At 36.0% G+C, this 14,048-nt stretch overlaps 1 protein-coding gene across 1 annotated transcript in view; it reads right to left on the reverse strand.

The window, feature by feature from the left end:
- Nucleotides 1-702: 702 nt before the first annotated feature.
- zgc:165573 (cysteine-rich and transmembrane domain-containing protein 1) overlaps nt 703-14,048 on the reverse strand; it is a 14,007-nt gene continuing 661 nt past the window's right edge. The window contains exons 2-3 of the mRNA XM_056446292.1: nt 5,596-5,888; nt 703-1,163 (exon numbers count right to left, since the gene is read on the reverse strand). Of these exons, the coding sequence (XP_056302267.1) occupies nt 1,054-1,163; nt 5,596-5,857 (372 nt within the window). The 5' untranslated portion in view covers nt 5,858-5,888 and the 3' untranslated portion in view covers nt 703-1,053. The remainder of the gene's footprint in view (nt 1,164-5,595; nt 5,889-14,048) is intronic.

Raw genomic sequence — 14,048 nt, forward strand, 5'->3', positions numbered from 1 at the left:
TGCTGTGTGTGATTACTTGTGTGAGTGGACAAAAGCATAAGCAGTGCAGCAGGTTAAAGTCCAGTACAATGAATCCACCCTGATGTGCAATTACTGGGTAAACTCCACATTAAGTTTATAGCTGAAACATAATAAATTAGTCAATTATCCATTGAATATGAATTAAAGCAAGGGTTCAGGGGTCTGATTTTATAGAATGAGCACAGAAACTTTGCAAAAGTGAACATAAACCAGAATAAATTGTAATTTATTTAATAATGATTATGGCTCATTTAAAGTGGTTCAATTAACTCAATATTTCGTTGAAATGGCTTTACTTGGAGTTTACGTACAGCGGTGCACATTTTCCTATCAACTTTGTGTTTTAAAATCAAAACTTTTGTATGGAAGGTGGGGTTTGCTCATTTCTACCCCCGTTTGCGTGTATGCTAGGTTAGGTTTATATATACACATGGGCTTAAGGGATAAAAATGAATAAATAAAGTCAAAACACTTCCTCCCATCTCAAATTAACATGCTGAAACTAATTTGACTATAACTTCCTCAAAATACGTAACAGTGTGGCTTTGTGCTGCTTTCAAAACATGGTTGATTTGTTTGAGCACCCAGATCATTCTGACATGAACATTAAGCCAGAATTATTTTGACAGCAGGTATTATGTACACATAAAACACGAGAATAAACAAAACAGACGGCATGGCTTATTTCCATTCTTTTAATTAATAAACAGTTTTCCTTGCATTAAGACAGATCAAACATTCACTTTGATTATCAAATCTAGTCTAGACTCATCCAGATTTGCATTCATTAATAAAGATGACATCTGCATTAATTTTCAATCAAATAATAAAAACATTGTTTAATTCGTCAATACAAATAAGATCAACATGTAATAAGGCTTTCGTACCATTGAAGGAATAAAAAGGTGCTCTAAGGCAAACATTGCTTTCGGCTTCTTACTTTTCAGTAGTCATAAATAAATAAGAATCAAAACATGGAGTGGAAGATCTTTACAAATACAGGAGGAGCTCACAGTGGATTGTGCTTTTAGTTTAGGTCAACATGTCGCAGAGACAACAGCAACACAGAGCCGCCCAACATGTGGCTAGACAAGCCTGCTCACCGGATTGGTCATCACGTCTGCCCTGTTCCACAACATACACTGGAAAAACACACACAGATCATATTACACCAGTCAAATGTTGTCCCATTTTGCTGATTGCATTATTTACACACACCTTTTCTGACATGCTTGTTAAAATCGATAAAGGAATTAGAGATTATAATAAATTGTATTAGTAAAAGATTACAAAAAGATCTTGTTGACACATGGTTGCAAACAATTCATATTTAAAAAGGACATGTAGCTTTGATTTTTTAACTGTAATTGTTTTTTTTTTTTTAATCAAATTATTCTTGTTCCAAATAAAACTGATAAACTGTAGTTACACTGAATGACATCTTAGTGCAGGGCTATTCAATTGGCGGCCCGTGGGCCACATGCGGCCCAGAAACAACCTTCGAGCGGCCCAGCCCGTGGTTCCACCCATAGATAATAAATTAATTTATATTAGTCATTAATTGTTATTTAATATATTATATTAATATAAATATAAAGTATTTCTTATGTCTATGGTACCACCAAAAATGCAAATTCCTATGTAAATTACGTAGCCTGCAACACGCAAACAATGCAGAGTGTGCCCGATTGGAAGAGGTGTGCCTGAGAACGGTTCACTTGGGCTCAGGCGCGGTACAATTGTAGGATGCAAAGCGTACCTGAGCCCGAAACTGAAGACGAGACGTGACTTTTAAGGGCCTGTTTCATATAAATTTATTAATCATTCTTACTGTTTAATGAACGTAAACTGTCGTAGATTATTAAAGATGCAAACCCCTCACTGCACCACAGCTGCACCTTTAGCAAACCTCATTATTCCGGCAGTATGAGGATTTTATGATTGATTATGAGCGTCAAAAGTGGCTGATCTGTTTGTATGCACCTTTTGCTCTGCAAACTGACCAAAGTTAAAAGAGAAACAACGAATAAATCTTATGGTTTTCAATAAATTTGTTAGTGTTGGTTTTAAAATTTGTACATATGAGCTGCTTTGCCGCTAAAATGACTGGCCCAGCTAACCTTCTTGGTTTGACAATCTGGCCCAACTAAATTTGTAATTGAATAGCCCTGTCTTAGTGGATACAATCAAATTTAGCAAAAAACGAGATGTCCAAGTGTGTGTATGTGTGTGGATCCTCTCAGAAAATAAAAGATACGAAATCTATCACTGGTACATTTTTGTATTATAGAGGTGGATATTGGCATCTTTACGTTACACTTTTGTACCTTTAGGTTTCATGTTTGTATTTGTAAGATACTGTGAGGTATGCATTTGTACTTTTTAGGTATTAATACCTCAAATTACCTGTTAGGGACAAAAAAAAAGTACCTTTTCAAAAGGTACCGCCCTAGTAACAGATTTTGTACCTTTATTTTTGAGAGTATAAAACTGTCATTTGAAACCACTCATCTCATTTGAAAAGGTCAAGTCATTTGAAACCACTCATCTTTGACCCTCATATATTCCTTATATGTCAAAACCTACTGTCTGACATTGAGATTAATATCGTGGCTTTAAATTTGGTCAACCAGTTGCATGTGTCATTAGATTGCCCATAATTGGAACAACCGCATATGAGGCAGCTAATTATGACTTCATCAATGTTCAGGTTATGTATTTATAGAAATTATTTAGGCAAAAGTGATGTGATAAATGTTATGACAGTTTTGATGCACATGCTATTTAAAGTCGGTATGACGTGACTGTTTTTATATATGTATATAGTACTGCTCATTTTACATGATGCATCTGTGTATTTGCACTCACAATATTTAATCAAGTACCATAACCATCCCTTCCTCCTCGAAACTACTTTTCTTCACTTCTGTTCACATGGAATGCCTTTAAGCCTTTGCTGGAGGCAGTGATTCGAACAAATATAATATGATTCCATCTGTAAACTTTGCACCAGAGGGTGCGGACTGAATCTGTGTTTCCATCCAAAAATCAGAATTAACGTTATGTGCAAAACTGGAATATCGCATAGAAGATGTGCAAATAAAGCAGCATTTCCAGAGAGAAAGAGAGTCAAAGAGAACAAAATAGTCACTTTCTGATTAAATTGTGACTTATCAAAAGTAAAAACAGAATTTGCTGCGGTAGGTGAAACTGCGTGAATCTTTTCTTTTTTTAATAAATTACTTGCGCCTCAGAAGACAATGCTAAAAGGTAATGAAGGCATGGTGGTGTTTGAAGCCATTAGATGTGGAGCACAGACGCTTTTCTGTTCTGGAGGTAATTAATAGTATAATAACACTTATACTTTTAATATTTTACAGTGTGCTCAGCCTGCTGGTTTGTCCATTCACACACACTTTTTTTTTTTACCACATGATCTCTAATAACAAAATCACATGACCTTTTTCAATGTAATTTTGTAAATTAAAAGTAAAAGTGTTTCCATTAAAGTTTATGCGTATCTTTTACTATTGAGTAAAAAGATTATCCTACTCAGTATTGCACATACATTTTTTATGTGCATTTTTAAAACTTATGCGCATCTCTGCATTTCTATCAACCTATTTTTTATGAGCATACCAAAATATGCATAAAAACAAGTGGATGGAAACATAGCTTGTAATTCTGTGGAGAGTAATCCTCCTCAACTGAATGCAAACTGCCATTCAAATCTTCCTCCATTTTGTTGACACTGCCCACTTTCAATGATCAAAGTGGTTCTCAAAGAACAAAACCATGCACCAGCACTACCCTGCTGTTTTATTTTTCAATTTCACAAACATTTTAAATCAGAACTTCCGTTTCAGGCCGACTTTAAGACAGACTCACATTAAATACTATTTTCTCTGCCCCTCAAATTCATACATTAGCATTTACAGAAATAGCTTTCTTTAAGTAAAGAAAATGAGTCATCAAAAATAATAACGATAATAATTATTACCATGATTTACAGAAGACACATACACTAATGCTTCTTTCTGTGTAACAAGTTTATATAGCAAATATCAAGTCTGGCATATTTAGATCAAAATTAATTTGATCAAATATTAAAAGATTCTGCTTAAACCCCAAACATAGTAATCAATCAATATTTTTAATAATTACACTGTCACGGTCCTTCACACTGCTAGATTTGGTTCATATTTTCAGAATTAAGTTGATCACTTAAAAATAAATCAAAGTTTTATTATTTTAAAAAGTACAAGTCAGAATGTTTCATTTTTACATTAAAATACCCTTTACACAGAATGACAATGCAACATCAATTTAACTACATCTTGATTTGTTATCTGAAAGAAAACAGACTTTTTAATTTAATAATAAAATATATATTCATTAAATTCGTGTTTATCTCTATAGCGCTTTTACAATATAGATGGTGTCAAAGCAGCTTAACATAGAAGTTCTAGTAAATTGAAAATGTGTCAGTCCAGTTTTCAGTTCTGTCTGGTTCTTGAATCTGATTGGCTGGTAGCCGTGCAATATTCTGCAAATAACAGCACTCCTACAGCCTCTTCACCCATCACCCTTGTGTATTACTCCGCCCACATACAGAGACAAGCAGAGAACTCTCTACAGTTTGACAAATAATGCTGCTGTTGGACAACATGATGTACTTTTGAGGCATTTTAGTCGAGAATGTAGTTGTTTAGATTGCAACTATGCAGTTTGTTTATAAGGATAGTGCCTTGTTTTCAGTGCATTGGTGTTAATCAGCCTGTCTGAACAGACATTTGACATTGACAAGATGTCGACAGAGAACGCATAACAAGTCCTTGTGTAAAAACAGCATTTTCTCAGTGCAAGTTTAAACTACAGCTGAAAAAATTATTAAAAATCAGGTACGTGGCATTTTAAGTCAAGCTCTCTTTTTTATTTTGTAGTGCAGGATTTATACCACATAAACTGTGTTTGCTCAGGGTTAATTATTGTGAAATCTTCATTGCAACAGAGAAATACTGGAAAAACCTCTGTGGATTGATGGCATTTCATGCGTTTCAGCCTTATAATCTTAAAATGTAAGCAAAAATGACCTGTTTTGTCATCACTTTAGACATTATGCTGTATAGAGAATCATTCAAATATTAGCTCTAAAGTGACGCTTGTGAAGTAGCAATGGTTTCTGCTGTTCTGACTGTCAGCTGCAGATGTGACTGAATGGCGGGAAAAAGTAGTTCCTCATGTAAACTGATTTTTAGACTCTGTTTTTTTTCACACAATTTTTTTTCACACTGTTTCAGAGGGTTAAGTCCTTCAGACAAAGAACTGTATTTGATATTTAATTAAAATTATATTTAGGTCAAAGGAGCTACCCAATTATCACAACTAAAACAGAAAACATCAGGAAAAGTATAATTAACACACAAATTAAATGACTTCAGTAGAAACTATAGGTGTAACCTTTCCACTAACTGTATTAACTGTTTTGTTAAATCTGGTTCAGAGGAAGTCTGACGGAGTGATAAATATTTAAATGAGAGTATGCTCAACATGTCATGAAATCAAGGCTCTTACCAGTGTTAGTAGGAGGTCCTGGTTGTGGGTACCCCTGGTATCCTGGCTGAGCTGTATAGGGGCCAGAGGGTCCAGGAGGGTAGTTTGGGTAACCCTGTGCTGGATATCCTTGTGCTGGGTATCCTTGTGCTGGGTATCCTTGTGCTGGGTATCCCTGAGGAGGATATCCCTGAGGAGGGTATCCCTGAGCTGGGTATCCCTGAGCTGGGTATCCTGGAGCGGGACCAGGCCCCGTATAAGCAGGAGGCTGCTCGTAATTCATCTATACACTGCAGCTCACAACACAAGGCAACCTGACAGAAAGCAATGACAAAATGAGTAAACTTCCTGTGGCAGTTTCAGTGGTTTAAGCTCACGTGGACATGGAATTGTTTTTGTCATCTTGTTAAACCATATGTGTTACTCTGCTGTTAAAGGCAGTCGTTTTGTACATAGTTAAAGTTGCTTTAGCATGTTGCTGCATTTGAACATACTTTGAAACATTTGGAATACCACAAGGAAGTACACAAGTCAGCAAAATATATGTAGATGTCATATGGTTTTGGAGATTTGAATGAAAATTGATTTACATATGGTGTCTTTAAGATTTTCTGCAATTACAATTTAAACTGCAAGTGTAATTATCAGTTGTGTTTGTTCCATTTCATCTGAATAACTACCGTTTCATTGTTTTTACATCAATGAGATTATGTTTTTGGAGGAAATTCCTCATGACTATTAGGGCTGTATTTCAGATATATTCATTTCATATTTTATGTATTGCTGAATTTTTAGAATCATTCAGAAATAGGTTGATGTGGTTTTTTATATATTTAATATGCGATATTAAGAACATTGAAAACAGATGTGCTGCTTATTTTTTATTTATTTGATTAACAAATTTCCAGGATTAAAAAAAGAATTAAAAAGAATAAATAAATGAAATCGAGAAAAATTATGAATGTCTTTACTTTCACTTTGACACTTTTGCTTTGGCACACTTGAACGCCTATGTCTCTGAACATTTCTATCGGGTTTAATTGCAGTTGCCAACACAATTTGGAAGGTGCATAAAAAAAGCTATCACATGGATATTAATGTTGATTGGTTCAAACCAACTCTCTCATGAAATAATACACAAACATGCTGAAATCTCAGTGACGTCACTGTGTACTGGCCGGTACCAAAGAGCTTATAATCACCAAGTGACACTCAATAAAACGTTCTATTGCAACAGCAGTGTCCAGCAACAGCTCTGCAATTCCGCCATTTTGGAGAGAAAGCGATCGGCCGTCCATTGGATTTTATTGCTGTCGCGATGCCAAGCAGCAGCTTTGTTTTTCATTTATTTATTTAAAAAGCGCATTAAAAGCTGAGAAAGATGACAATACAACCCTTATTATCACAATCATCAGCACTTTTAATAGTTTATTTCACAGAAATAATGCTTATATTTTAACTATACTTATTTTCTTGGAACTGTCACTTTTAGGTGAAATTACTTTAAACTATTTTCATTTAATAGTTTATGCACTGGCATAATATAAATTAATACTGACATGTTAAATTAAATTAACATGACTTTCACAATGAGATGTTGATAACAGAGTATTTATTTGTAATATTATGTTATAATTGTATTACTGTGTTGTTTGTTAAAGAATGACTAATAAAACTTTTATGTAAAATGCCACTTTGTCCAAAATGACTGAATTCTGACACATAAATTCATCACACACACACAAACCTATGTTAATAAACTGAATTATTATTATAAATATGTCTCCAGATCTAAATCCAATTAAACACATGAGGAATTCTGAACAGACATCAAGTTGAGCATCTCTTTGAGCAACTCTAAAAGAGGGATCATTTTGAAGAATGGAAAAGATATATGCTGCAAAATGAAGCCAACTTGTTCATTCCAAGCCTAGAAGTCCTGGCGCTGTCATTGAAATCACTGAGGCCATACAAACTAGATAAAGTAGTTTTTGATGTGGGATATACTCATTTTGCATCACCCTAATTTAGGTAAAACTATATATATATATATATATATATATATATATATATATATATATATATATATATATATATATAGTAATTTAAGTTATTTTGTTTACCTAACTTTCATATCATAAGTTAAACAGATATTATATTAAACTTAGTCTTGTCAACATTTTGGAAATAGTTTTTTTTTTTTCATTGAGATATGGTTTAAAACGTGGCTTTTCAATGTGGGTGTATGAATGTGTAATATTTTAACTCATATTTAACTCCATATTTTAATTCATTCTGTCTAACATTAGTTATCCATGCTGTTGTTCTATTGGACTTTCCATTCCAAAATGGCTGCTACGTGATACTATCGGCATCTAGTGGCTGTTTCCCACATAGCAACAGAGTGTCACCTCTTGGTGATTATATGCTATTTGCTGCTACTGACGGCCAATCACCAAGCTGGTATTAACGCAATGACCTCATTGCGGTGACGGTGCTTCAATATTTCTTTTTAAACCAGAAAAACTAATTTGTGCAAAAAAAAAAATAAATAAATAAAAATCACAAATTTTCACTTTTTAGTGAAATATATGTGTCTTAATATTGTTTTTAGCAACATTGCACATATACACGCTTGTCAACATTTCAAAAAATGTGTTTTAGGGTTGTGTGACCCTATCAAATCATGCACAGTTCAGAGAAATAGGTGCGTTTAGATGTTTGCATGTGGATAAGCCACTACAGGAAATGCCCTAGTGTGAATGGAGAGTGTTTTAAAAGGAAACACAGATTCCCTGTATAGCATTCTCCACAGCCTTGGTAGTTTCCTTGGTTGCTCAATAGTTATTGATTATGCTCACCATGTTTCCCATCCAGTTCCCTTCTTAACTCATTTTATACTCCCTGTTCTGTTCCTCCTCTTGTCTTTGTCCTTTTTGTTGTAACATTTCTATGTATGAAGACCTCCAGTGTTGAACACTAGGAGCTTTAACAGTGTTGTGTTAAAAAACGCTTTTGTTCATTTAACAGCGCTGTGTTATCTTGAAATTACAAGAAGGTGACAGTAGAGTTCAAGAGACAAATATTAATTAGTAAATTAATATTGGCATGTACCATCTTTTGAGGACTGTAGTACTGTACATTTATAGACCTTTCATTCACAACAGGCATACAGTATTTTATTTCTTTAAAAATGTGGGAAAAAGGTTCATATTAGGAGGCAATTTCCTTATGCAGTTACATGTGATCCATTAATCTGAATCAGCCAGGGGCGGACTGGGACAGCATTTTCACCCGAGAAAAAGTAATTTATTCAGGTGGGGGTGGGGGAAATCGGTAAGTGAAGAGCGGGGGGGGGGTGGCGATCCATAAATAAAGTGGGGGGAGGGGTAGAGTTGTAGGGAGGCGGTGGGAGGTTCAATCGGTAAGTAAGGCCAATCCATCCTATGGCCAAGTCCACCCTGATGAGTGCTGATGAGGAATGATATTTGTAAATATCACTAAAAACAAAAATAGCTGAATATAATCAGAATAATCAAGCCTTATGAGCAAGAAGACACTGGCAGGTGGCTTTATCCCTGACAAATACACTTACAATGCCGCTGAGTGAACCGAGAGTGTTAGCTGAAGCTAAACAGTGCACTCTTGATTCAGTGATGGTAAATTATTAACTTAATGGCTCTTAATGGAACAAGCTGGCAATGCACTGATTGGTCAGACATCACAAAAGCAAATAATGGATACATAGAGTAAATCTGTTCATAAAGTAAATAAATAAAATATGGTTGTGTTACATGGCCACAGCCATATCACCCTGCAGCCCAAAATCGGTTACTCACTGAAGCCAAGCAGGGCTGAGTCTGGTCAGTACTTGGATGGGAGACCACATGGGGAAACTAGGTTGCTGTTGGCAGTGGTGTTAGTAAGGCCAGCAGAGGGCGCTTAATCTGTGGTCTGTGTGAGTCTTAATGCCCCAGTAATGTGAAGGGGACACAATACTGTCAGTGAGCGGCATCTTTCGGATGAGACGTTATACCGAGGTCCTGACTCTCTGTGGTCAAAGCCCATGGCACTTCTTGTAAAGAGTAGGGGTGTAACCTCGGTGTCCTGGCCAAATTCCCTCCATTGGCCCAAATCCCCATCAACAGAATTGGCTGTACCACTGTATCTCCACTCCAACTATAGCTAATGTGTGGTGAGGGCACTGGCGCTATTGTCCTGTGGCTGCAGTCACATCATCCAAGTGGATGCTGCACTCTGGTGGTAGAGTGGAGAGACCCCCTCTTATGACTGTGAAGTGTTCTGGATGTATGGCCACACACAATAAATGCACTATATAAATACACACATTACATTACAATTCTTTAATACCCCATATTACAACATGTTTTTACTTTAAACCTGTGTGATTATTAAATGTTCATGACGGGAGATTTCCAGAGTTTCATTTCTTTGATGTATTTGGAGTTTCAGTGATAGAGCGCCCTCTGGCCTTCAAAGGACATTTACTACTTACACAACCTTGCTTCCTAACAAGATGTGCATGACAAATTGCAGCTTTGTGCAATCGTGTTTGCAATTTCATTTTAAAACTGTGATTGCTAGTTTTGAGCTGGTTCTTGCTGGTCATGTGCTACTTAAAGTCTACATTAAAATGTACTCTTCTTATTTATAAATGTACAGTTGACGTCAGAATTATTAGCCGCCCCTGAATTATTACCCCCTGTTTATTTTTTCCCCAATTTCAGTTTAATAGACAGATTCACATTTCTTTTTCAACACATTTCTAAACATAATAGTTTAAATAACTCAATTCTAAAAACTGATTTATTTTATCTATGCCATGATGACAGTAAATAATATTTGACTAGATATTTTTCAAGACACTTCTATACAGCTTAAAATGACATTTAAAGGCTTAACTAGGTTAATTAGGATAACTAGGCAGGTTAGGGTAATTATGCAAGTTATTGTATAATAACGGTTTGTTCTGTAGACTATCGAAAACAAATATATCTTAAAGGGCCTTATAATTTTGACCATAAAATGGATTTAATTTTTAAAATGCTTTTATTCTAGCCGAAATAAAACAAATGAGAATTTCTCCAGAAGAAAAAATATTATCAGACATACTGTGAAAATGTCCTTGCTCTGTTAAACATCATATGGGAAATATTTAAAAAAGAAAAAAAATTCAAAGGTGGGCTAATAATTCTGACTTCAACTGTATATAGTAATGCTTGTTATAAAATGATGTATCTGTGCACATTAAAATTCTGTAAAAATGTATTTGCCCTCACAATCTTTAAATCAAATAGCACCTATAGGGTTGCGCGATTCGACCAATATGACATTGTATGATGTCTAATCTGAAACATTGCGATGGACGATAGCGTCGGCATTGTAGGTGGTGGTGGTGAATTAATTATTTATGAATAATTAATTAATTAATTAATTACTTGTAGCCTACCGTTTCAACTACCTAACTTTATGGGACTCTGGCATGAATAGGCAGAGTGATCTGTGTCGTTATAAAGGCGTCGACTAACTTGGTTGATAAAAAAAGGTGTACAACCAACAGGAACCAACCAACAGTGTCTGAGGTTTTTGCTAAAATTACTAAGTGTGAAAATAAAATATTGAAGCAGTGTAACTGACGCTGTGACACATTACCTGATAGATTCAAAAGACCGAAGAGTTGTTAGATGGAGACAAGATTAATTAAATAATCACCTTTAACAACTATAGTAAGAAGCGATCCAGAGGTACATCCTTGATAAACTGTCCGACGTGCACTGCTCTCTGGGGTTTTGTGCTCAAAGCACCTGCTGACTGTCTGGAGCTCAGATGTGGGCATATGCTGCAGCACATGCCAGAGAGTGTGTGTGTGTGTGTGTGTGTGTGTGTGTGTGTGTGTGTGTGTGTGTGTGTGTGTGTGGTCACGTGATGTGTGTCTTCAGCGGTATAGTGTGGACGGAAATCTTTGCTAGATGAAATGCCAGTGTGGATGTGGATCATTTTTGTTAAAAAAATACCATTTTAAAACTAAGACGTATTCGTGTAAACGGGGCCTAAGTGTGTATTTTCATGAGTGGGTTGCTGCTGCGACGGAGGGCGGAGCAGACGATCACAAAGCTGGCTCAGCATTATGATGTCTATCGGCCATTGGCGATGGCATCATCTATCAACCCAACCCTAAATAGCACCTTCCCCCCATAAAAAAAACTTTGCTTCACTTCTGGTCACATGGAATGACTTTAGGATGGGGCTTTCAGCGCTTTAAGCTTCTTCTGACTGTGGACCCTGCACATGAAACTTTTCACCTCATTTTTTAGAAATAAAACATTGTAGTAAACGTAGATTGCAAAATGACACATTTAGCTTGTTGGCAATGAAAGGTCTATGATAGTACTTCAGTCCCAAAAAGATTAAATATGCCGAAATAAGTATGCTACCTAACGTATGTTTTTTCCACTTCAGAAAGATACAGGATAGTTTTAACTAGGCTTGTGCCGGTATTCGGTAATGCGATAAATCACGGTAATGAATATGCACGATATTGTTATCGCGGGCACTTCAAAATACCGTGAAAAATAATAGATCCAAATTTATATTCTTAGAACGCGCCTTAGCTTATTTTCCATCAACCGCTTGAAGAAACACTGCGTATATGCTGCGCAGAACTGATGCGCACTCTGATGTAAACAATCCTCACATGTAGAAGCACTGTGTGCACGCAGTGCGCGCCGCCGCTGCCACTGCACTATAATCCTCACACAAAGAAGAAGCATGGCGGAAGGAGGAACGCTGCCGACAATTTATCCCCCTTCAGCTTATTTTCCATCAACCGCTTGAAGAAACACTGCGTATATGCTGCGCAGAACTGATGCGCACTCTGATGTAAACAATCCCCGCATGTAGAAGCCCTGTGTGCACGCAGTGCGCGCCGCCGCTGCCACCGCTCTCTAATCCTCACACGAAAAACAAGCATGGCGGAAGGAGGAACGCTGCCGACAATTTATCCCCCTTCAAAAAGGGTAAAGTCAGAGGTTTGGAAATATTTTGGGTTCCAAAAAATGCAGAGGGATTGCTGATCGAAGACGGTTTTCCTTTGCACATTCACTTTGATATAATTGCTCAAGTTTACTTTTATATTGTGTATTGTTTTATTTATATTTATTTGTATTTAACTGTTTGAAGTACTTTTAGTTAATTAAAAAGTTATTAAAGTTACTAAGTTGACGAAACTGAAGTTTTTTTGTGTTTTTTTACCTGTTTCTCTAGTAAAATTACAATATCGTGATAATACCGTATACCGTGATAAAAGCTCAATCAATAAAATCGCAGCATGAAAATGTGATACTGGCACATGCCTAGTTTTAACACAATGCTTAACACACACACACACACAAAACACTAGATAGGGCATTCTGTCTGAATGGGGAAACATCAAATTCTCCAAAATTGCTTGCCAAGCTTATGATTAAATTTCATATTAGGAATCACCAATAGAATTAAACAACAACTGTGTCTTTAGTTTCATTTCTAAACGTTTTAGTTACACAAAATCGGAAACTCACAACTGTTCCGAGCCCTTCCCCCGGAGAATCGTCAATTTATATTGATTGCTGATTGGCTCCTGTACTAGAAGGCGGGGCTTCATTCGCCTTGTTGACTGTTCCCTTACACTTTGCCCTATTCAAAACTAAATGAGTGACATGTCTTGTGATACAAATTAGTGTTTTCAAAGACTATAGAATACATAAATAGTTTGATTTACTTTTAAATTCAGATTTTCAAAATAGGATTCTGTACAATAATGTTTGTGCATATACATTAGATCCAAAACTGGAAGTAATCTAACAAAAAACTTATGATCAGAGTTATCTGAGCTATCCCTAGTCATTTACCCATAACGGCAAAGGAAATCTAACACATTTGTACAAAGAGCTTACTTCCTCATTTCAAAATCAGGTGGATAAACAAGGGAACTGAATAGAAAACTGGTGAACCTGATCAATAACTGTTAAGTAACCAAGGAAACCACCAAGGGTGTGGAGAATGCAATAGTACTAGGAATTTGTGTTTCCCATTCTCTCCACTCACACTAGGACTTTCATGCATTTCTGGAAGTAGATTATCCTCACGGAAACATCTGAAAATGCCTACTTATCTGAACTGTGCATGATTAAATTAGTCCAGCAACTTCAATTGAACAAGTTTATAGGCTTAAACACAATTTCACACACAACGTTGGTTGAAACATTTCACTAACTTGCTCTGATAATTAAAGGGTAAATGACTAATCAAATTATTTGAGGAATAACATTACATCCTGATAACTAACACGTCAGCTGAAATGAGCGGTCTGACACAGCAGAACTGATGTTGATAATAGTTAATCTATTACTTCTGGCCGACACACGAAGACTCCCTTTCTGTAATAGTTAAAGCAGTATTAACCTCAAATAGGA

The sequence above is a fragment of the Danio aesculapii genome, chromosome 21, assembly GCF_903798145.1.
Source record: "Danio aesculapii chromosome 21, fDanAes4.1, whole genome shotgun sequence".
Taxonomy (NCBI): domain Eukaryota; kingdom Metazoa; phylum Chordata; class Actinopteri; order Cypriniformes; family Danionidae; genus Danio; species Danio aesculapii.